This window comes from Calonectris borealis, chromosome 17 (genome assembly GCF_964195595.1).
Source record: "Calonectris borealis chromosome 17, bCalBor7.hap1.2, whole genome shotgun sequence".
NCBI lineage: Eukaryota > Metazoa > Chordata > Aves > Procellariiformes > Procellariidae > Calonectris > Calonectris borealis.
Window position 1 is genome coordinate 17,561,240 of NC_134328.1, and position 21,797 is coordinate 17,583,036.

At 63.5% G+C, this 21,797-nt stretch overlaps 2 protein-coding genes across 5 annotated transcripts in view; one reads left to right on the plus strand and one right to left on the minus strand.

The window, feature by feature from the left end:
- The window catches only part of RPRD1B (regulation of nuclear pre-mRNA domain containing 1B), a 74,504-nt gene that overhangs the window by 19,935 nt on the left and 32,772 nt on the right, over nucleotides 1-21,797 (minus strand). Inside the window, exon 6 of one of the 4 annotated variants that reach the window (XM_075166944.1) lies at nucleotides 15,253-16,489. The exons of 2 other annotated variants lie outside the window; for them this stretch is intronic. In XM_075166944.1, the coding sequence (XP_075023045.1) occupies nucleotides 16,224-16,489 (266 nt within the window). In that variant the 3' untranslated portion in view covers nucleotides 15,253-16,223. Of the gene's footprint in view, nucleotides 1-15,252; nucleotides 16,490-21,797 lie in introns of those variants that run through there. One more of the 4 variants, XM_075166949.1, reaches the window with a different exon arrangement.
- On the plus strand, nucleotides 4,521-19,681 carry TGM2 (transglutaminase 2). Its single transcript, XM_075166941.1, has 13 exons — nucleotides 4,521-4,748; nucleotides 7,142-7,321; nucleotides 9,765-10,007; nucleotides 11,178-11,296; nucleotides 12,144-12,272; nucleotides 12,889-13,069; nucleotides 14,074-14,209; nucleotides 14,337-14,440; nucleotides 14,575-14,814; nucleotides 14,981-15,253; nucleotides 17,873-18,033; nucleotides 18,309-18,445; nucleotides 18,759-19,681. The coding sequence occupies exons 1-13, from the start codon at nucleotides 4,739-4,741 to the stop codon at nucleotides 18,913-18,915; spliced, it is 2,070 nt and encodes a 689-aa protein (XP_075023042.1). The 5' UTR covers nucleotides 4,521-4,738; the 3' UTR covers nucleotides 18,916-19,681.

Consider the following 21,797-nt stretch of genomic DNA (forward strand, 5'->3'; position numbering starts at 1 on the left):
GCCCCAGCCCTCCTGCCCCCCACCAGGCTCAGAGACCGAATACGTCAAGAGACATGCGAGAGGTTTGTGTTTCTCCTTTCTTTTAAATAAAATCACAGACTCGGCCTGAGAACAAAGACAGTGACAAAACAAATTCCTCCTCAAACCACCCCCCCCGTTAGAAGCGGGTCCAGGGCTTTCCAGAGAAGCTGGTTATCAGCTGGCTGGCTCGCCCCTCCGCAGGCGATGCTGGTCCGGCGCCCGGCACTTCTCAGTAACAGCCCCTGGCTCGGCGCGTGCCGAGAGCGGTGAGCCAGAGCCCAGGGCTGCGTCTGACGCCGCCAGCACACCCCTCCTCCTGCCTTTGAGCAGAGGACGCTTCAGCCCCACTGGACCGCATCCACCGGGTGCCCCGTGGCTGCGACGCGCCAGGCTCCCTGGACCTGGCTGCGGGGCCAGGTGGAAAAACAATCCGCTTTTCCTTGGAAAAGCTGCTTCTCCTCCCAAAGGAACGGCTGCCCGTTCCCTGGGCTGCACTGCCTGGCCTGGCGGGCACCTGCCCCTCCTGCCCCGCCGGCACTGCCCGCTGCACGCGGCCGGGAACGAGAGCCCATTTGTGCCGGCTCCCGAAGCCCCGCCACCGCGGGAGCCCCAGTGCAGCGCAGAGCCCGTCTTGCTCAACCACTGGCCCAGCGCCAGAGCTGCCCGCGGCAACCAGAAGCCCCAAAACAGGAGTGATGCCCGCACGGAGCCAGTTGCTGCCCCTGCCCTGAACAGCGACGTCTGCCCATGCCACAGACACTGACCGCAGCTTCCCCCGTCTGCCGGTCCGTCCTCCCTCGCCCCGGGCTGCGGTGCCCTTATGGACCACGTCTGCCACTGCTGCCCAGCCCTCGGCTCAGTCCCTACCAGGTACGGAGCAGCTACAGGTTTTTTCCCGCCGCCTTTGAAGTATTTCCCATGCTCGCAGACCAGCGCTCCTCTCCAGCTCTGGCGTGCGAGGGGTAACTGCCACGTCCTACGTGCCCCAGGATCCCTACGGTCCCTGCCAGCCCCGTCATCACGAGCACAAAACATTTTCTCACCCTTTAACCTTTTCCCAAACCCACATCCCAGCCCTGCCGCCCGCTTTCCAGCCCCGCCACCCCAGCGCGGAGCCTGGGGCAGGGACGGGACCACGCTGGGCTCCCCGCCGAGGGGCTCCGGCTGCCGGGGTCACTGCACGAGGTGGGCAGCAGACGGGTCACGTTGCTCTGGAGGGCTGCGGGCGGCAGCAGCTGGAGGCTCTGCCAAGGGCCACGCTTTGGGGAACACCCCGGGGAGGCAACGCAGGCAAACGGGCAGATCTGTTAAAAGTCGGTTGACAACTTAACAGGGCGACTCACAGGAAGACACTGTCCCTTTTCACGGCTTGTTTATCTGCCTGCACAAGGACTGAGTCAGGATGTGCGGGCGCAGCCGGGGGCTGCCAGCCTCCCCGGCACACACCCAGGAAAGCAAACAGAGGCTCTGCCTGCGCAGGACTGGGGAAGGCAAGAAACCAGCAGGCTTTGAAGCAGCTCCAGGACCGGGGTGGGTGCGAGGGAAGTCGCAGTCCTCTGCTGAATACCTTGAGCAAATGAGTTATTTTGGGCATCCAGCAATGCAAACACCCTCTTAATGCAACCTTGTCTTACTAAGAAGAGTAAAAATAACACCACCGGTGCCGTTGGCCTTCCATGTGCAGCATTTTCCAGTGCCTGAGGGGCAGGCAGATGCCTCTGTGATATGTGGTGGTGAGCGAAGTGGGCACTAAGGGAACTCTGGGCACTCCCAAAAACAAGGGAGGTTTCCTCTCGCTGAGATGCTGAGACCAAGCCCGGAGCTCCCCGGAGAGCCCCGGGGGATGGCCGGGCACTCAGCTCCTGCCACTTCTGACAGAGGTGCCAGAGCAGGGACAGACACTGTCAGTCGTTCCTGCTCTGTGCTTGGCCAGAAAACCAGACAGAAATTGTGGCAGTCCCTGCAGCCTGACCAGCGCCGGGCTCGCCTGGCCCTGCGCGCCCCGAACACACCAACACCCCTCACGGCGGGGAACTGCTCCTGCTTCTGCGCCAAGCGAGAAGAGTCTGTTTCGGATTGCTCTGCGGCAGGCAGTGCCATTGCGGGCTGTTTGTCACACATCACCCAAAGCAAATTAAACACATCCCGAGCGCAGGACCTCAGGCTGCTGAGTGCATCCAAAGTTCACGTAGGGTAAGGGAGGAAGAGTGGGCTTGTACAGGCAGAGCCGGACTCTGCACCCTCCAGCGTGAGCCCAAACACACTCGCACAGGTCACCGCCGATGGCAAAGGCTCCTGTGCCCAGGAAGCAGCCCTGGGAGCGCGGCCAGCTCGCGGCAGGCAAAACCAGCTGCCGGTGGGGCTGTGGGCTCCCGCCGCCACCAGCCCCCCCTCAGCGGCTTGGCAAGGGAAAGGGATGCCTGGAGAGCCAGGCAGCCCCCTGGACCCCCACCCTCAGTGAGCCCTCCCTGCATCCATGGGAATGGCTCGACTCAGCTCTTTCCATGCTGCCAGCACTGAGGGGTCCGGGAAGAGGACGAGGATGGTGTTTTCAGAGGCTCCTCACGAGTCCAAGCAAGGAGAGCAGGACCCTGTGGCAGTAATGGCGGGGGTGCGCTGACGGGGCAGCGCTCACAGGCAGTACCTGCGCGGTACGTCCCGCGATGAGGTGGGCACTGCTCCGGGTTAGCGGCGGCTGCGGGGGTGAGAAGGGCAGTGCCGACACCGACGGTGCGCCTGGCAAGGCTCCCCCCACCACCACCTGCGCACCCCCAGCCTGTGCACACACGGCGGAGCGGTGCCTGGATGGCTTTCATTAAAACCAGCTGCCCCGAGCTTTCCCTCAGCGAGGATTTGCTGTACTCGCTCTAACCTCCCTCCCTGCCTCCCTCACAGATGGTGATGAAGGAGGGAGCTCCCCCAGCCACTGCGGCTCCGCTCCTTCACTGAGGACGCTGCCTTTCCAGGGCCCCTCTGCCCGCTGCCACGCAGGGTAGCGCAGGGCAGCGCTGCTCCAAAATCAGCCATGTGCCCCCTCAGCAGGGCTGGGGCCCAGCCACACCAGGAGTGCCCAGCTTGCGAGGCTTTTCCTGGGTGTCTGCTCTTGGCGTGCTCAGACCTTACTGTGACACTGTCTGTACCAAAAAGCCCTTTGTGGAGCTGGAAGAGGTTGCACGTCTTGCTGCAAACCCTCCCAGCACAGTGCTGTGGCATGCCTGAGCAGAAAGCATCGCCCGTGGCCAGGGGCTCCTCGCCAGGACCGCCCCGAGCGCCGGGGGAGCAGATCCAGCTGCGCCACCAGGACAGGGCACACCAGGTCACGGGGACAGCCCAGGACAGCAGGACTTTACCGGGGCATGGCACAGCCCGTGCGTGAGCCCTGTGGGGCGACCCTGAGTATGCCAAGTGATGGACCCCAACTGCTTTCAGGACATTGCCATCCACAAGAGGGTCCTCAGTACCCGCAGCAGCCCTGGAGCGACACACCAACCACCAAACTCCTGGGCTCTGGGAGAGGAACGGGGTGAGGGGTCCAGGGGAGCGGCAGGGGACCCTTCAGGCTGAGGAGGGTTTCCAGCATGCAGCCGTCTCCGGCACAGGGGCTGCAGTGGGATCGCACCCAGCCAAGGGCCAGAGAAAGAAGGTTGGCATGGGGCTCCACTAGGAACAAAACCCATCCTTGGTCCTGGCCCTGGTCAGCTTAAATCACATGAAGAAAAACCAGTAACTAAACAAAGTCTGCTCCAGAGGTGAAACTTCTCAAGACCTTATTCATCACAAGCCATACCGCTGCCCAGGCACCAAGGGCACTCCCAAACCCCAAGACCCCATGGAGGTGTGGGGTCTCTGCCCCTGTTAGGCGGTCTCAAGCGTTGGGTCACCCTTAGGGTGCACAGGGAGAGACAAGCCAGGCCAGGCAGCACTGCTGGCAGTCCCATGGGGCCAAAAACCCCTGGGCAGGAGACGGAGAGCTGGTGTGTGGGGCAAGGGCTGCCAGGGAAAGCACTGGTCCCTGCTCCATGCACACCTCCCCGGGGCGCCGTGCCCTGGAGCAAACAGCAAGGTTTCCAGCACATTTTCCCTCAAAGAGCAAAGTTTCCAGCACATTTTCCCTCTGGCCACTACGTCTCTTAGGGATGCATTTACGGGAAGGGGGCCTGGCTGCTGCAATCCCGAGCAGCTGTATCCCTTGCCAGAAATGGCCGGGTATGGAGATAAGGCACGGGGGAAGAAAACTTTATAAGGAGAAAACATTCCTCAAGTTTCTGGCACCTCGATGTGAACTGCACAGCCCCTCTCCTCCCCCCACTTTTTTTCCCTCCTCTTAACCGGCAGCGTTTCCAGCCGCTGCCCGGGGGAGGCTCCGGGGGCCGGCGGCGAGGGGGCGCGGGCAGGGGCCGGGGCTTCTGGGCGGGAGCTGAGCCCCCGGCCACTTTTTTTTTTTTTTTTTTTTTGGTGGTTGTTTTAAATAGGTGGGACCGAAACCACTCCGTTTCCTGGAAACTTTGTTTTCCCTTTCTTTCCCTCCGCCATCCCGGCCGCGGGGGTGTGCGCGGCGGCGGCGGGCGCGGTATAAATGGAGCGAGCGGCGGGGCCGGGCGGCGGGCGCTGAGGGGCAGCTCCCCCGGCACCAGGACCAGGACCAGGACCAGGACCAGGACCAGGACCAGGACCAGGACCAGGACCAGGACCAGGACCAGGACCAGGACCAGGCACCATGGCCGAAGGTAAGACCGCAGGACGATCCCCCCCGCAGGTGCCCGGGGTTTCTGGCCCGCGGGGAGCGCTGTCCGGTCCGGAGCGCCGCCGGCCCGGCCCCTGCGCCGGGCGCCCGGGAGCGAAGCGCTCCCGCAGCCGGGGCTCGGCGGCACCTTCACCGTTAACTGCTCGCCTGCTTTCCTGCGAGCTGCCGCAAGCGCCGGCTCACTGAACTCTCAGCTGAAGCAAAGGGCGGCAGGGAACGGGAAAGACTAAAACAGCGGACGGCGGCGACAAGAACAGCGTGGTTTCGGGCAGGGTCTGCTCCCTTCCCTCCCTCCGCACGTACACGCTCTCCGCCGGCCGGAGCAACGCCAGTATTTGCAGAATGAAGTTTGGTGCTATTTAAAGCTTGCAGTGCTCTCGGAGAACAGTGTTGATAGCTGGACTAGGAACCTGTGCCTACGTCCCACCCTGATTTAAGGAAGATTTCTGGAGGCTCGGTCAGAAGTAACGCTCTGGCCTTCAGAAATTCCTCCACGTGGGTGGCTTTTCAGAGCTTGTGTGAGGGAGCAAAGACACCCCCTGCCTCCCACAGAGCTGTTTCCAAAGACCCAGGAAACGGGACTGTGCGATACTGATGGGTGCACAGCCCTCGGGGTGAGACGGCATCGCTCTGCCCTGGTGCCCGGCAGCGCCGCGGACTTTCCCGGCTCACCGGGCTCCCAGCACCGCAGCAGGGATGCCAACACGGGTCCCTGGGGTTGGGCAGTGCTCACACAGGCACCGCCAGCTCCTGGCATGAAGCTGAGCCACTACACCTTGGGCAGCCCTTGCTCCTGCACGGCCGTGCCTGGGACCCTGCTGCTGTCTGCACGCCCTGGTGGCACCGCAGCCCCCTCCCTGCCCATCTCTTGGCACTGATCAGTTTGGGAAGAGACACCTGTGCTTTGAAAATCAGCTTTTTGCTAAATCCACTGAGGACAATAACCCTGGGTGAGTGGGACAAGGAGGAGCCCCAGTCATGTTCTCTTAACACACTTATTTACAATGAGTTTGGCTCAGTGCCAGCGACGCGTGCACTCACACAGTTCACGTGCTGTAGCACAGAGCTGTGCTTCTGCTTACAAAGGGAGAGGCAGCAAGGAAAAGGTCCTTTCTGGGCTCTGTCCCCGCCCCAGGGTCCCGATGGACCGGCTGGAGGGACCCTGCCCTTATTTATGGACAGTCCCGGCTGTCCGCAGCAGCTCCCGCAGTGCAGCGGGGACCAGCAATGAGCCCGACTGCCTACCCGGGATGTGCCCTGCGGGGTCGTCATACCCGGAGAGCCAGGAGTGGGGTTTCCATTTAGCTCTGGGAATGGCGAGCTCAGGGTCAGCCATTTCCATCTGGTACCGGCCCAAGGAGGGCTCGGTGAGTGCCACTGCTGGCACCAGGAAGGGCACAGCCACGAGAGCCATGGCATAGGGGCGGCGAGCCAAGCATCGCCCCTCCGAGCTGCCCCAGACCCTGGCTGGCACCGAGCTCCCTGCGTGCTCTCCTGCACTAAACGCTTTTGCTTATTCTGGCTGACGGTATAGCATTCACGGGTCACTGGCCTTGAGCAATGATGAACGATATCGCATCGCTCCAGCGCAGCGCCTGGGGCGGCTGCTCCGGCACGCAGCCCTGCCTGGGCTGGGAGGCAGAGCAGAGCGCCTGAGGCCAGGGAATCAGACACCCTCTTTGTCACTGAATTTACGGTCCGTCTCTCCAATTTGTCAGCAAGTCGCGGAGCAGTAAAGCTGCCGGAGAGCTGCCCTCGGCCTGGCTGGGGCACAGAACCATCCCTGGCGTTCTCCGGGCTCAGCGGCGCTCATTTGGGGTGGGGGCACACAGACAGAAACCCCGGCCAACAGGCCCCACGCCTCCCAGAAAGCGGAGATGAGCGCTGGGCTTTGCTCTAGCGCTGGATGCCGTGAGCCGTGGACCTGGCACGGCTCTGGCAGCACACGGTGCCCCTCCTCCGTGGAGATACCATGGAGGGCAGCACCGCGGCACAAGAAATATGGCACAGTTTGGTTGGGAGGGCAGCACTTTGCCGTGAGCTCGGCTGCCAGCTGGCTGCAGGACCTCTGCCCCTGCCCCGGTGGGCTCACAGCGTGCGATGCGAGCCCAGCCTGCAGAGCCCTCCAGGAGGGATGCTCAGAGCCCAGCACGGCCACAGCGCCCTGGGCTGTGCTGGGCACACTGGGGGAGGACAGGGCTGCTTGGGTGGAGGAGGCTGCCAAACCCCAGCACCAAGGTCCAAAAACTCAGTGCTCAGGGTGGGGGTAGTAGCAATCCCTGCCAGCCCAAAAGCGGGGGCTGCGTGTGCAGGGCACGGCTGCGCCCTGGGAACGCACGGCAGAGGGGAGAGCTGTACGCGCTGCTGCCTTTGCAGATCTGGTGCTGGAGACATGGGACCTGCAGTGCGAGCGCAACGGCCGGGAGCACCGGACGGCGGAGATGGGCTGCCAGCAGCTGGTGGTGCGGCGGGGGCAGCCCTTCACCATCACCCTGCACTTCTCGGGCAGAGGCTATGAGGAGGGCGTGGACAAACTCGCCTTCAACGTCGAGACGGGTGAGTGCCACCGTGCCCTGCGCCGCGAGCGAGCGCCTGCCGCGGGCCGAGCTGCCCCCTGCCCCTGCTCGCCCCGTGCTCACGCGGGTGCTGCGCTGAGGCACCTGCCCCATCTCGTGCAGTCCCCCCCGTCCCCTCCCGGCAGAGGCTGGTGCTGTGCACAGCTCTTATACCAAGACGGAGAGAAAAGGTAGAAACTCGGCTCCATAACAAGAGCTGAAGGGAAGTGATAAAGAAATAAAACAAAAAGCTGCTGCTGCCGCCTCCTCCTCCTCCCTGCGGCCGAGCCAGACTCGGGGCCACGCCGGAGCCGCTAGCTCACCGGGCAGTGCCTTGGCTGCGGCCAGGGAACCCACCCGAGCCTCTTGCCCTTCTGAGAAACATCAGCAAAAGCGAATCCTTTCAGCCAGAAGGTTTCACAGGGCTTTTGCTGATGGTCTTTCTACCCAGCCAGCCCTGCCCCTGTCGCTCAGACATCCCTGGAGCAGGGTTTGCTCAGGGAACACAAACCCTGGAGAAAGGGAACGTTCCCATTGAGCCTCCCCAGCGCACAGCCCCGCTGCGCCTCCCCCCGAGCGGTGCCGGAGCCGGGACACGGGAACCGGGCGCAGCCTCCGACAGGTCCCTGTGGCTCCGTGCCAGGGGCTTCTCCCGCTGTTGCTGTAGCCCTGGCGAGAGCCTGCTGGGAGCAGTGGGGACAGGGACATTGCTCCCGTGGCCGGAGCTGGGTGCAGCCACCATGCAGGGGCTCGGCCCCTGCCAGCTCTGAGCAAAGGGAGAGGAAACTCTTTCTTGGGCAAGAGTTATTTTGGGGCTGCAGCATCCTGCTGAGTCAACCAGGCCAGAACTCAAAGTGAAACTGCACCTGGGTTTTCTCGCAGTGTAAAACGCTCCTTTTCTTTTATCCGAAAAGCTCCGATTGCGCCCTGGGGTGACAAACACGAACCCAGCACCCACCAGCTTCACCCTAAACTGGCAGCTCCCCTGGTCCCAAGGCAGCTGTGGCAGGGGTCCACCTGCCCACCGCTCAAACCTGCCAGGTTTTTACGAGGTCTTGCTGCACCCCAGGCGACCCCAGGCTGGTTTTGCAAGCGAGGAGAAGCCCCAGAGTGCAGCCCCCCGAGGCCAAGGCACAGGCTGGCAGCAGCTGCCGTCGGGCTGGAGCGCAGTCCCGGAGCTTGCAGAAAAAGGGCAAAAGTGCTTCAGCTCTTGCAAAGGACGCAGCCGCGCGGCCCCACCGGAGGTGGCCCCGCACATCCCTCAGCGGGGCTGGCGAGGTGCAGCCAGGGCAGGGGCCACCAGACCTGCCCCCCCCCCCGGACAGCGAGGCCACATGCCACCTTCCGCTCAAACAGCTCTGCAAAAATAGAGCCCGTATTTTTAAAGCGGCCGTGTTTGAAGAGCCCTGCTCAGGCGCTTGGGGCCCCGGGGGGGATGCCACGGGTTTTGCAGGCAGGGAGGAGGAGGCGGCGGCAGGTCCCGTGGCTGCCCGTCCCCACAGCAGCGCCAGGCTGGCCTTTGCCAAAAGGACAGGGTTAGCTCAGCCTGGCCTCCCCGAAAGGACAGAGAGGAGAAACTGTGTCACTCTCATGAGTTCATGAGTATTTTTGGTGACTCGCCTGGCGTCCTGCCCACGCTGCGGGCGAAGGCTGGCAGGGCACCAGCCGAGGCTGTGCTCCCGGCAGGGAGAGCGGACCGCGGCGGCACCGCTGCCCCGGCTGCTGGCCAGCCCTGCGCGGGCACCGGCATCGCCATGGAGCTGCGCTCGGTTGGGGCTGGGCGTCACCGCTCCCCCGAGGAGCGGTGTTTGGAGCTGGCTCGGCGCAGGTGGCTTGGACGCAGCCGGGTGCTCGGAGGGGCCGGCAGGGATCACGCTGTCCTCGGCTCGAGTGCTGCAGCCACTGATGTAATCGCTAATCGTGCGATGTTTGCAGCAACGCCTGAAGCTGCACACATGTGACGGGGCTCCCACTGAGAGCACCCCGGCGAGGGGGGCTCCGGCATTGGCAGCCGGGCTCTGCCGGGGACCCCATGCCGCGCTGTGTGGCAGGACCAGGCTGCACGGGCACAGGGACTTGGCGGTTCTGAGCGGGTGCAGCTGAGCCGTTCCCAGGCTGGGCACGAGCCGTGGCCCTGGGGCGGGCACTGGGGTGAGCACCCCCTCCGCTCTCCTGGCCCTGGGGCACCCACAGGGCGAGTCCCTCCGTCCTGCTGCTTCCCAAAGAGCAAGAGACGTGGCCGAGCTTCCCACGGCTGGGCTGCCCTGTGCCCCCGATACCCGACAACCAAACAGCAAACGGCCCTGGGCTGCAAGAGCCGAGGTCCGGGCAGCCGCCGCAGGGCAGAGGGCACGGGAGCACCGCGGGGCAGGTCCCTTGGCGCAGCCCCCACAGCGCAGGGCTCCCAGGGCCACTGGGAGAGCTGACGTGCTCCTTCTTGGCAGGGCCCTGCCCCATCGAGACGTCGGGAACCAGGTCCCACTTCGCCGTGACCGACTTCCCGGAGGAGTCGGGCTGGAGCGCCGTGGTCCAGCAGCAGCACGGGGGCTCCCTCTCCGTCTCACTCTGCTCCCCCACCAGCGCCCGCGTCGGCCGCTACAGTCTGACGCTGGAGACCTCCACCGGCTACCAGGGCACCAGCTGCCACATCGGCGACTTTGTTCTGCTCTTTAACGCCTGGCACCCAGGTGAGGCTTTCACCTTCCTGAGACCAGGGGTTCCCAAGTAAGAGGAGCACGAGCTGCCTCCCAGCTCTGCCAGGCCAGCACATCCCTGGGGGTCTCACCCCATTGCGGGCCCTGGCACCCCAAGCCCTGCCTGGGGCTGAGCTCAGGTCTAAGCAGAAATCCCCACTTTGCTTCCACCTCCGCATGGTCCCTGCAGCAGGTCGGGGCCATGAGCACGTTCCCCCACCCCAGAACACGCGCAGCCCCTTTGCCAGCACCCCAAACACCCAACGCCCCGTCCGGGCTGCCCCCACCATGCAACGCCCCGCAGGAGCTCACCTCTGCGGTGCTGGTGTGAAGCCCTGGGCAGCCCCCGGCAGCAGCTCCTGGCCAGGCTGCAGGCAGAGGAAAAACCCCTAATTGGCTCTAATTAATTGCCCCCACCTGGCCCAGTCCTGCCCGCCCCCTCCTGCCCCGGGCCGGGCACCCCACTGTGAAATTTGGGCAGCCAGTACTGCAGGGTTTAACACCACCGGTTTAACAACACCGGGCAAACAACAGCCAGGATTTTCATCTCTCCACATCCTTCCTCTGCCCCGAGGAGCAGCCTGGAGCTGCCCCGCTCCACCGGCCAGGCCTGGGCTGAAACGGCCGATTTCCTGAATCCCAAAGGCTTGGTGCTGGCTCCACCGAGATAAGGGGCTTTAGGAAGCTCTACTCGCCCAGGGCTGTGCCAAGCCCTGGCGCTGGGGATGTATGTGTTGGGTTTTTTCCTGAAAACGTTTCCAGTAAATAGTGATTTTTCCAGCAGTAACTGCTGTGCGAGCAAAATGGCTTCAGCTGTGACCTCAGCCCCACTGCTCGCTTCTCCCACCAGAGAGGTTTCCCCTCCTGGGAAAAGACCCGACTCCGTAAAACAAAAGGGAGGAAAGAAAGAGAGAAATGAGGAAGAATGGAAAAGAAAACCACAAGCCTGCTGAAATTTTCCCATCAGCTCAAATCAAACCGGGTTGAAATTCTCCAGCAGCTTTTTCAGACGGGAGCAGTTCCAGCCCCTGTTGCCTCATTTCCCACCAGACCCGTCCCTGGTCGCTGCCCGGCACATCCCTGGGGAGGGGGGAGCCCTGAGCAGGGCCGGGGGGTGCGGGGCAGAGCCCTGTCCCCGTCCCCATCTCTTTGCTCTCCCCGCAGAGGACACGGTCTTCCTCCGAGACGAGGACGAGCGCCGCGAGTACGTGCTGTGCCAGCAGGGGCTCATCTACCAGGGCGCCCGCGACTACATCACCTCCACCCCCTGGAACTTCGGCCAGGTGAGCGGGGCACGGCCCCCGGGGCCCCCGGCGAGCCCAGCCCGTGCAGCCCTGGCGGTGCAGGTTGTGGGGGCTGGTGCCACGTGTGTCCCCCCGAACGTGCACCCCAAACGCAGCCAGGGTGAGAACGCAGCCCCGCCACGCAGCTGTGGGACAAACTAAGATCTCGCTTCCGAGAGGGGAACGCGCTGAGCTCGAAGCGTGGCAGAGCGAGGGGAGCGTTCCTGCACGGCTCTTGGGGCCCCGGGGCCGCAGGCTGCTAATCGGGGTGGCCATGCTGTGCCAGGAGCCGGCGCCCGATAACGCGCTCCCCAGTGCCCTGCTGGCCATGCCGATAAGGCAGCGCCCGCGCCCCAGGCTGCAGCCCCCCGCGGCCATGCTGGGGGAGCCCGGCCGCCCTCCCCGAGCTCCGGGCTGTCCCGGAGGGGCTGGTGGGAGCGGGGGTGCCTGTGGCCCCCGCAGGATCGGCGCCTCGCTTCGGGGAAGGGCTGTGACTCACCCAGTGATGGGAAATAGGTGGTTTTCCCCAGAGGTCAGGTCCGTGCCTGACCCCTGTGCAGCGGCGGCTGCAGGAAGCAGGATCCGGCCCCGGCGCAAGGGCGGGAGCTCACCCTTGGGCTTCGCAGGCTGAGCCTCCGCCGGCCACAGCGCCAGCGCCTGGTCGTGGTGACACCAATGGGGGACGTCACTCAGCGGTGCTAGCTTGGGGAGGGGGCCCGTGACCCCCGGGTGCCCAGCAGCTCTGCTTGCAGGGGCATCGGGGCGAGCCAGGGAGGGAGGATGGAGGCGGGAGAGCCCCCCCGCACCGTGGGGACCTCACACACCTTTTCTCCCCGCTCTGCACCAGTTCGAGGACGACATCTTGTCCATCTGCCTCAAGCTGCTGGACACAAACCCCAAATTCCTGAGGGACCAAAATCAGGATTGCTCCCGCCGCAACGACCCCGTGTACATCGGCAGGGTGGTGAGCGCCATGGTGAGTCCCGCGGGGGGTCTGGCCGCCCGCGCGCCCGGCAGGGTGTCCCCAGGCTCCCCACGTCCCCCAGGGTGCAAACACTCCCCTGCTGTCTCCCCGGCTACAGCTTGCAACTACAGCTGTGACAGAGAGGTGGCCTTTGCCATTCCCTGCCCCAGTTACACCAGTTTCCTTCCCCAAGGTGGTTCACATCCCCTGTACAACCTTTCCTGCTCTTGCTCTTACATCACATATATAAGATCCTTATAAAAGGAGAGAAAGAGCAGAGGTGGGGATGCGCCATCCCAGGAGCAGCCTTTGCTCCTCGCTGGCTGCTGCAGGTGATAATCATACCCAACCTCCCAGGCAGGAGGACGGGTTTCTAAAATCCATCCCCAATTAGCACATCCCAATTACAGCCTCTCCATCCCACCTGTTCATCCCCAGTGCGCCGGGATGCACGCTCTTGCACTGCGGCCGCCTGCATCCCGGCAAGCTCTTGCACGGCTCCGGGATGGCTCATGGGGGTGACAGCACGTGTGAGCTGGGGGAAGGCACTTTCCCTCCCTCACCAGCCTGCTCCTGCCCCTCCGCGCCCGGCCGGCCGTCCATCGCAGCCCCTCTTGTCCTGCCGCAGGTAAATTGTAACGACGAGGACCGGGGGGTGCTGGCGGGGCGGTGGGACAACCATTACGAAGACGGGATGAGCCCGATGGCTTGGATCGGGAGCGTGGATATTCTCAAGAGGTGGAAGAAGTTTGGGTGCCAACCAGTCAAGTACGGCCAGTGCTGGGTCTTCGCTGCCGTGGCGTGTACCGGTGAGAGCAGATGGCTCCCATCTCCCCTTCCCCGCAGGATGGGGTCACCCGTGTCCCCCATGTCCCACCCCGGCCCCCTGCCCTCCACCTGCTCCCTGTGCTGCAGCAGGAGGGAACCGGGGCTGATTACAATCAGCCTGCCATGATTGCTTAGCAATTAAGCTCTTTGTTATTCTAATTTGTCAGGAAATGGAGGGGAAAAGATGATAGAAGAGGGCTGGCGTTTCAATTAGCGCTGCCTCCCTGGCCAGGCAGAGAGGGAAGGGCTGGACGCATGGCCCAGGAGAAGGAAAGTGGCTTTAAGGTCAAGTTTGCAATAAAGTCATGAATCCACTGAGATCAAAATAATTTCACTGCCACCGGGGCAGTCGGGCTGGGGCAAAAGAGAAGAAAAATTCCAGGCTCGCTTCTGTTGAGAAGTGCACACACGCACTTGCACGCTCGCGCAGTTTCGCCCTGAGAAAAATGCTGCACTTGCGGGTTTGTATGAGTGCACATGTGCATTTATATATCACAGATATACGAGATCCTTTTTAGAGGAGAGAAATAGCAGAAAACTAAAGTGGATTTTCTGCGACTCACAGAAGTTTATAGCCTTCCTTTGAAGCGTTATAACTACCTCCCTGTTCCCCAGGGAGCTCCGCTCGCGGTAAAAGGCAGCTGTGAGATTAAATAAGAGGTTGCAGCACGCTGCTGCCCATGCACTCCCTCAAAAGCACTCGCAGCCGCTTTTGTGCCTTTTTTCTACTGCAATATCAAAACCAGGCAGACTGTCAGTGCAGCGTGCCACCCGCCTCGCCTGCGGCACACCGAGTCCCACAGCAACTGCAGGAACCGGCTCGTCCTGGGGATCAGTCCCCGGGCACCCCTTTGAGGGGGAAAGGGAAGGGCAGGAGCCGCGCAAACCCGGGGCTGTGCAAACCTGGGGCTGCCTGGGACAGGAGCCGTGCAAACCCGGGACCCCCAGTGCCGGGACCCCATCTCACCCTGCCCTGCCTCCGCAGTCATGCGGTGCCTGGGGATCCCCAGCCGGGTGGTCACCAACTACAACTCAGCCCATGACACCAACGGCAACCTGGTCATCGACCGCTACCTCAGCGAGACGGGGGAGGAGGACCGGCGCTCCAGGGACATGATCTGGTGAGCGGCACGGCGGCAGCCCCGCCTGCCCACCCCCGGGGCAGCGTTTGCCCCTTCCCAGCCCTGCCCCGGAGCCCAGCGGGCGCTGGGGGAGGCGGAGGCCCCTACGTCCTGGCTTCCCTTGCAGGAACTTCCACTGCTGGGTGGAGTCCTGGATGGCCCGTCCAGACTTGGCACCCGGCTACGACGGGTGGCAGGCACTGGACCCAACGCCCCAGGAGAAGAGCGAAGGTACGGCACGCGCAGCGCGGGTGCTCCGTCCCACCCCACGTCCCCGGCACGGCAGGGTCTCCCCCCGCCACGACCACATCTTGCCCCTGCGGTGGCCGAACCGGGGGCGGTGACAGTGGCTCCGCTCCCTGCAGGGGTCTTCTGCTGCGGGCCAGCCCCCGTCAGAGCCATCAAGGAGGGCGACCTGCAGCTGAAGTACGACATCCCCTTCGTCTTCGCGGAGGTGAACGCCGACGTGGTGTACTGGGTGGTGCAGCGTGACGGGTCGCAGAAGAAAAGCACCCACTCCTCGGTCGTGGGGAAGAACATCAGCACCAAGAGCGTGGGCAGGGACAGCAGGGAGGACATCACCCACACCTACAAGTACCCGGAGGGTACGGGGTGGCAGCAGGGACAGAGATGCCCCGGGGGGGTGGCTGTTGGAAAACAGAGTGGGGAAACGATTAATTAATGCAGCAACTGCACCAGGAGGACTCCAGGGATCAGGGCAAAGCAGCCCGGACCATGCCCTCCTGGTACCTTTTTTTTCATGCTCCGCAGGGTCTGAAAAGGAGAGAGAGGTGTTTGCGAAGGCAGAGCGCGAGAAGAGCTCTCTCAGGGAGGAGGACGAGGGGCTGCACCTCAAGATCAAGCTGTCGGAGGGCGCAAACAACGGCTGCGACTTCAGCGTCTTCGCCGTCATCAACAACAACACAGACACAGAGCGAGTCTGCAGGCTCATGCTGTGCGCTCGAACCGCCAGCTACAATGGCACCGTCGGGCCCCAGTGCGGCATGAAGGACCTGCTGAATGTCACCCTCGCGCCCCGGGCAGGTAAGAGACCTGCTGGCAGCAAGGAGAGGATGCTTCGGTGAGGGCTGGGGTCAGGTCAGCAATTTTCCCGTATTCAGCTGCCTCTCCGGGGTCTGTGGCGAGGCCACAGTGCCAGGGAGGGGTCCCCCCAGCAGAGCACCACTGTGCTGGCCGGGGCAGCCCTCGCAGCCACCGCCGCCGGGTCAGGGCTCTGTGCCGACAGCTTTCCAGAGAGGAAACCCCGGTCGCAGCCGCCCGCTCTGCACACACAACAGCTGAGCCGCAATAAGAGCCGGGCACGTCCCGCCGGGGGGTCGGCCGGGACCAGCGGGAAGGGCTGCAGGCTCGCACAGAGCCCCGCCGCCCCGCTTGGGACCTGGGGGTCAGCGCCGACCTCCCTGAAAACACGGTGCGAGCCAAGGGCCAGTTTCACTTTCGGCCTTCCCTGTCCTTGCTTCTCCAGCTTGGCCCTGCCCAGCACTGCAGGGGTTGTGGTACCCCCTCCGGTTGTACCGCCGCCGGTTCCTCAGGTCAGCACGCTCCGGGCTGGCGTGGGGCAGCAATCGGAGGTTTCTGTTTAATCCCATGGAATAACGGCAGCATTGAAGCATGGTCTGGGGCTGGGAGGCAGGGACAGCCAGCACCCAGAGCCGCTGCTGGCGCGTTTATCCATCCGGCAGCCCCATGCCACGTCACCACCGTTCACCAGCGACCACCTTGGTGGGCAAAGCCCCAGGCTGGCGGGGGCTCGTGTGAGCTGCAGCTCCCTCACAAGGCTGCTCGGTGAGCGATGCCTCCTTCAGGGGCTTCCTCCTTATTTCTCTGCCACTGTGGATTTTTGATCTTTGATGAAAGGATAAGGAACATTGCTCAGGCAGGGGGCTGGAAAGGCATTTAGAGCAGGACAAAAGTGACTGCCATTGCATCCGTCATGCCGAGGGAGCAAGCTGTGCGCATCCCAAGGCTGTTGTCCCAGGGCGCTCTGTCGCACTCATCTGCATCCCTCTCTTGCTCTTCCATACGCCTCTGCTTTGCTAGGCTGGTCTCTCCGGCAGGATTTTCCCACAGGCAGGGAGAGCGGGACCTGACCCCGGGTCAGCTCCCATAGCTCGGTCCCAGGCTGGTCACAGCAGCACTGAAGCTCTCGGCGGCTCCTCCTGGGGCAGGCGCGACATCTCACAGCGTTTCGCCACAGAGCTCTCCTGGCGCGGGCCTGCTGAACCTTCATTTGCCTTTGTTTCAAATTAGCATTACCACCTGGTAATTAAAGAAGAGTTTTGATTTATGTTAGTTTTCCACAGACCCTTCAGGGCTTGGAAACGTAATACATCTGCTGTCCTGGAACAGCCTAATTTTTAATCTACGCCAAGATTTGCTTTCCTAACAGGGCCCATAACAAATGCAGCGCTCGGCTCTCTGCTATTTGTTGAGCCGCATTAAGGGAATAACGAATGTGCCCGCTCTCGCCACCGCAGAGGGAAGCAGGACGCTGCCTTTGCTCATGCTGGCACCCCCTCCCCACGATGTCGGCACGGGCGGTACCAGCGCCTGCAGAGCTGCTCTGGAGCCTTCTGCGGGGCCAGACAGGGACAGCGGGGGCCGTGCGTTGCCCAGCCTGCTGGAGGAGCCCCGCTGGCCTTTAGGGTCTTTAACGTTCCCATCCACAAGTTAATCCAACATCACTTTCTCTGAAGCTTTACCTACAAGCTCCTGAAGCTTCTCCCCCAGCTCCTGCCTGGGAATACAGACCCCAGGACTCCCCAGACTGCCGCCTTTAGGGAACCCCTGCGCTCTGTGCCGGCGCGGGGAGCCCAGCCGGAGCGGTGCCGGGCCCGTCCCTCTCCCCGCAGCCTCAGCCGACGCTGCGGCGCTTCAGGTCCTGCCCCGGGAACGCCGGGCTTCGCTTCCAGCAGCCACGGCGTCTCCAGGGTCCTTCCCCAGGACGGCTCTGCAGCTGGTTGCCTTCAGCCTCCTTCCCGAAGGGCTTTGGGATAAACAATGCTCGGAGCTGAGTGAGGGCAGCTGCCGGGGAGCCGGGCTGCCTCCCGCTGCCAGCACCGGCTGCGAAGGGCTGGCGAAGCCCCTCCGGGGCCCCGGTGCAGGCACATCCCCGGGGTCCTGCCCTGGCACATGGCTCCTTCCCCTCCCCACGCCCTAACGTCACTTCTGGCGCCTGGTTCTGGAGCCCTGGCCAGGCTGCGAGCTCCCTCCCCGTGGGCCCGAGCCGGGCGCTCGCAGCCCTGCTTCCCTGCATGGGTGGGAGCGGCACCAGCACCCGGCACCCCCGCAGCACCCCGAGGACCCAGCTGGGCACAGGGTGACTGGCTGCAGGTGTCTGCAGCTCGTCTGGGAAACACCAGCAATCTGGGGGTTGATGACAGCTGAATACAATCTCTTTTCTTTGGGAAGTGATTAGCACAGGCTTGTTCGTAGACTCGTGGTGCCATGCCCACCCCACGCTGCCCCTTCCCCACAGGAGTATCCCCAGTGCTGCGGGGACCCCAGCGCCCCCAAGACCTTCCCGTCCTTGCAAGGCGCTTGGAGAAGCTCCTGGGGAGCCCAGACCATCCCAGCAGCCGCCGGGTGCAGCGCTGGGTTGGGGAGGGGGCAAGCCCTGATCCTGCTCTGCTTCCCCTTCAGAGAAGAGCGTGCCCCTGCGTGTGCTGTACGAGAAGTACGGGCAGAGCCTGACCCAGGACAACCTCATCAAGGTGGTGGCTCTCCTGACTGAGTACCAGACTGGCGATGTCGTCGTGGCCATCAGGGATGTCTACATCCAGAATCCAGAGATCAAGATCAGGGTAAGGGCCCAGCGCCCTGTCCCGGGCGGGTCTGGGGGGGGACACTGACGGGGGTTGCTGCAATCACTAACCGGTCCCAGCGACCCGAGCCCTGGGGCTGCGGCGACCCCGCCGTGGTGGGGCTGGGGCAGCAGGTCCTGCATCGCAGAGTGGGGCTGCATCCCCGAGGACCTGCTCCCCACGGACCTGCCTCCGCCCCGCCAGGCTGGGGGCAGGGGGAGCACCGCGGCCCCCAGGCGGGGCGGTGCTGGGGGTCCAACCTCGCCTGCTTGCAGATTTTAGGGGAGCCGATGCAGAAGCGGAAGCTGGTGGCAGAGATCAGCCTGGTGAACCCCCTCGCAGCCCCCCTGAACAACTGCGTGTTCGTGGTGGAGGGCACCGGCCTCACCGACGGGCAGCAGATCAAGGAGCTGTAAGAGCTTTTCCCCCCTTCACCTGACCGGGCCGTTGGGGCAGGGGCGGATTTTTGTGCCCGGAGCCCCCCGGGGAGGGCGGCCCCGGTGCCCGGCTCCGCTCTGGGCACAGCGGGAGCTGGGGCTCCGCTGGTCCCTGCGGGGGCTCGGAGCATCTCTGCCCCACGCCTCGCTGGGGAGGGGGGCTCTGCCATGCCCGGGGGGTCCCTGCTTCCCAGGTTCCCGCGCCATGCTGCGGCACCGCGGGCACAGGGAGGGTGACGGGTCGCCGGGCGGGAGGGGCCGCCCCGCTGACCCCCCACCCTCCCCCAGCGAGGAGCCCGTGGAGCCGCAGGCGGAGGCCAAGTTCAGGCTGGATTTCGTGCCGCGCCAGACGGGGCTGCGCAAGCTGATGGTGGACTTCGAGAGCGACAAGCTGACGGGGGTGAAGGGCTACCGCAACGTCATCATCGCGCCCCAGCCCAAGTGAGCGGCCGCCGCAGCCCCCCCCCGCCGCAGAGACCCTGCCTCCCTTCCCGCTCGGGGGCTCGCCGGCCCCCCACTCGCTTTAGCCCAAGATGGTCCCAGCGGCGCGTGGAAGGACGACTGCCGAAGCCCAGCCTGACCCCGACGCAGCGGCTGCAGTGCCGCGCTCCTCCCCAGGAGCCCTTGGTGCTGTGGGGAGAGAGGCGATGGGAGCAGGGGCAGGAGAGGGGCCTGGGGCGTTCGGGGGCTCCCTGCGGCAGCCGCTCTCTTTACCACCTTTCCCTCACCCTGCGGGGTGGAAATGTCCCCGTCCTGCCTGTCCCCCAGCCTGGGCACAGCAGGAGCCCCCCGTGCCCAGCACAGCCGGGCAGCAGCCAGCCCCCTCCCCTTGCTGCAGCGCCGACAGCCCCAGGCCACAGAGCAGATTTCGTAAACCAAACGGCAGAACAACCTTCTCCAGCACTGACTGCACCTCAGCCATGCTCCTGCATGCCATTACAATTCTCTGAATGCAATTCGGTAGAGAAAAGATTGTATGCTGTGAGCGCAAAGCTGTTTATATGCTATATACATATATATACCATAAATCTATTTATAGCTATATAAATACATACTGCATATAACCCTACTCCATAGGTAAAGCAGGGTATTCGCTTTAATAACTGTTCCTGTCACTGCAAACACTGTGCAGTGAAGGATGGGACGTTACCTTGACATGAATTAACTATTCAAGCACTGAATAAAAACTCTATTTTTCACTTGTAAAGCCATCCTGGCTCTTTTTGAGCATCTTTTCCAAACAGAAGCACCCAGCAGCTCCTCGCCGAGCACCTGAGTGGGTGGGGGGCGAGTTCACCCCCAGCTCAGCACTGAAGCTGTGGGCTTGTTGCTGTGGCTGGTGTTTGCTGCGCTAAAGCCACGCTGTCGGCTCCGCTTCAGCCACCTCCCTCCGCCCCGAGCTGCAGAGCCAGCACAGCCCGGCATTCTCAGGGTGCTCTGCAGCTGAGGGTTGTACCCAGAAAGAGCCCGTGCGGGGCCCCGCAGTGACCCCTGCAGCTCTCCCGGTCCCACAGCGCGACTCGGCAGCACCTATGGCACGGGGTGAACCTGCATCAGCCTCCAAGGCAGCACGGCCCCAGAGGCTAACGCAGTTACCACGCATTCCCGGTGCATTTCTCCCATAGCAGGAATGGCACAGTGCTGCGACTGTGCACAAAAAACACGAGAAAAAACCCGTACAGGAAATTAAACAAACAGATTTTGCATGCCCAGGCTCTCATCGGGGCCACCCACGGGCAAGCTGCCAGCGCGGCTGGAGAAACCCAGCCTGGGAGCGAGGGAAAAGGGGTGGCTGAGCACAGGGATGGGGAAGCAGGGTGAGGATTTCTCTCCAGCCTGGAACAGGGGTCAAGGCGCCGCTGAAGACAAGTGCTTCCCACACCAGAACACAACCCTTCTGCTTTCTCCCCACAAAGATCATGGGAGCCTGCCTGCGCCTGTTAAACACCAGAAAAAACATTACAGACCTGGTGGTCTCCTGCTGCAGCCACGGGCTCCCACAGCCACACAGCCCCAGGCCGAGGGGACGCACCCGGCGCAGGCAGCGCCCGCCCGAAGCAGGGGAGGGTCTGTAGCACAAGGGGACCCCGCTCGGTGAGCTCGCGCCAGGCTGGTCCCAGTCACCCCGACGCTGCCGGCGGCTGCTGGGGTGTCCCGGCCCAGCCGCCATCCAGGGTGGATGGGGAGCTGGGAGCCCTTCCTACCCAGGGGAACCCGTCCTCCAGCTTCTTTCTGTGAAGGTCAGGGAGTCTCCACGTGCAGCGCTCCAGACACGGCTGCTCGCCTCGCCCGAGCCTGGCAGGGGGTCCCCGGCCAGACGTGCCAGCGCCCCGGCTCTGCTCACCCAAGGCAGCTCTGGCAGGCGCTGCCCTGCGCCAGCCCGGCGCGGGGCGGGCAGCAGCCTCGGCTCCTGCTCCAGGCGAGGGGCCGGGGCGGGCGCTGCCGGGCGCAGGCTTCGTGCGTGGCAGCAGGTTATTTGGCCAACAAAATCTTTCAAGATGATCATCCAACATGGCCACGCGATCCTTCTCCCCTTACCTTGTGGAGGTTTAACCACCACTTCGCTCCGTCCTGCTCTTCTCGAATGCAACCAGAGAATGCGGCTGGGACCACCGCAGGCTGCAGTGGGGACGCCGGAGCGGAGGAAGGGTCCGGCCCACGGGAGGGCTGAGGGGCTGCCATGAGCAGCTCACCCGAGGAACAGAAACTGAGAGTGCCCACCCCACGGTGTGCGAACAGGGCAGGAGCTCCAGCAGAGACGGGGATGGGGATTCTCTCCTCCTCCTGCAGCCGGGAGGGCAAGCGGTGGGGACCACGCTGGCCCCCAGCTCTGGCAGCATCAGCCCCCGAGACACAAGCCCCAGGAGCACAGACAGCCGCAAAGGAGCTGCGGTGCCCGAAGGAGTTAACAGCATGAACCCAGCGCTGCCTTCCCTTGTCAGGAACATTCCTCAGAGCCAGCGATGATGCACAGCCTTACTTTAAAGAGCATTTGTTACACAGCTCTGCTGAGCCAGGCTTCAAGCTGCTCAATGCCTGGTTTAAAAATAACCGGCAGCTCCTCTGGTTCGAAGCTGGATCCTGATAAAATAAACATTAGCACAGCTATTTCTGAAGGTCACTCCCATCCATCTGAGGCTCGGCAGAGCAAGGCTGCTTTGACGAGAAACGAGCTCGTAAGACTCCAAATGCTGCGTTTACAGCTTGGCTCTGGGGTTTGGCTCTCTTCAGGGCTGGTTTCTCCCCCATTACCCAGCAACCACCCCCCCTCCCAGACTTTGCAGAGCCTAATGAATCACTTGGGGCGCCTCCATCAAGCCTACGGGT

Excerpts from the sequence above, each read along its gene's own strand:
- TGM2 (XM_075166941.1), top strand. Across the intron at positions 7,322-9,764 it reads CGCCTTCAACGTCGAGACGG|GGCCCTGCCCCATCGAGACG; the intron begins GTGAGTGCCACC and ends CCTTCTTGGCAG. Across the intron at positions 11,297-12,143 it reads CCCCCTGGAACTTCGGCCAG|TTCGAGGACGACATCTTGTC; the intron begins GTGAGCGGGGCA and ends GCTCTGCACCAG.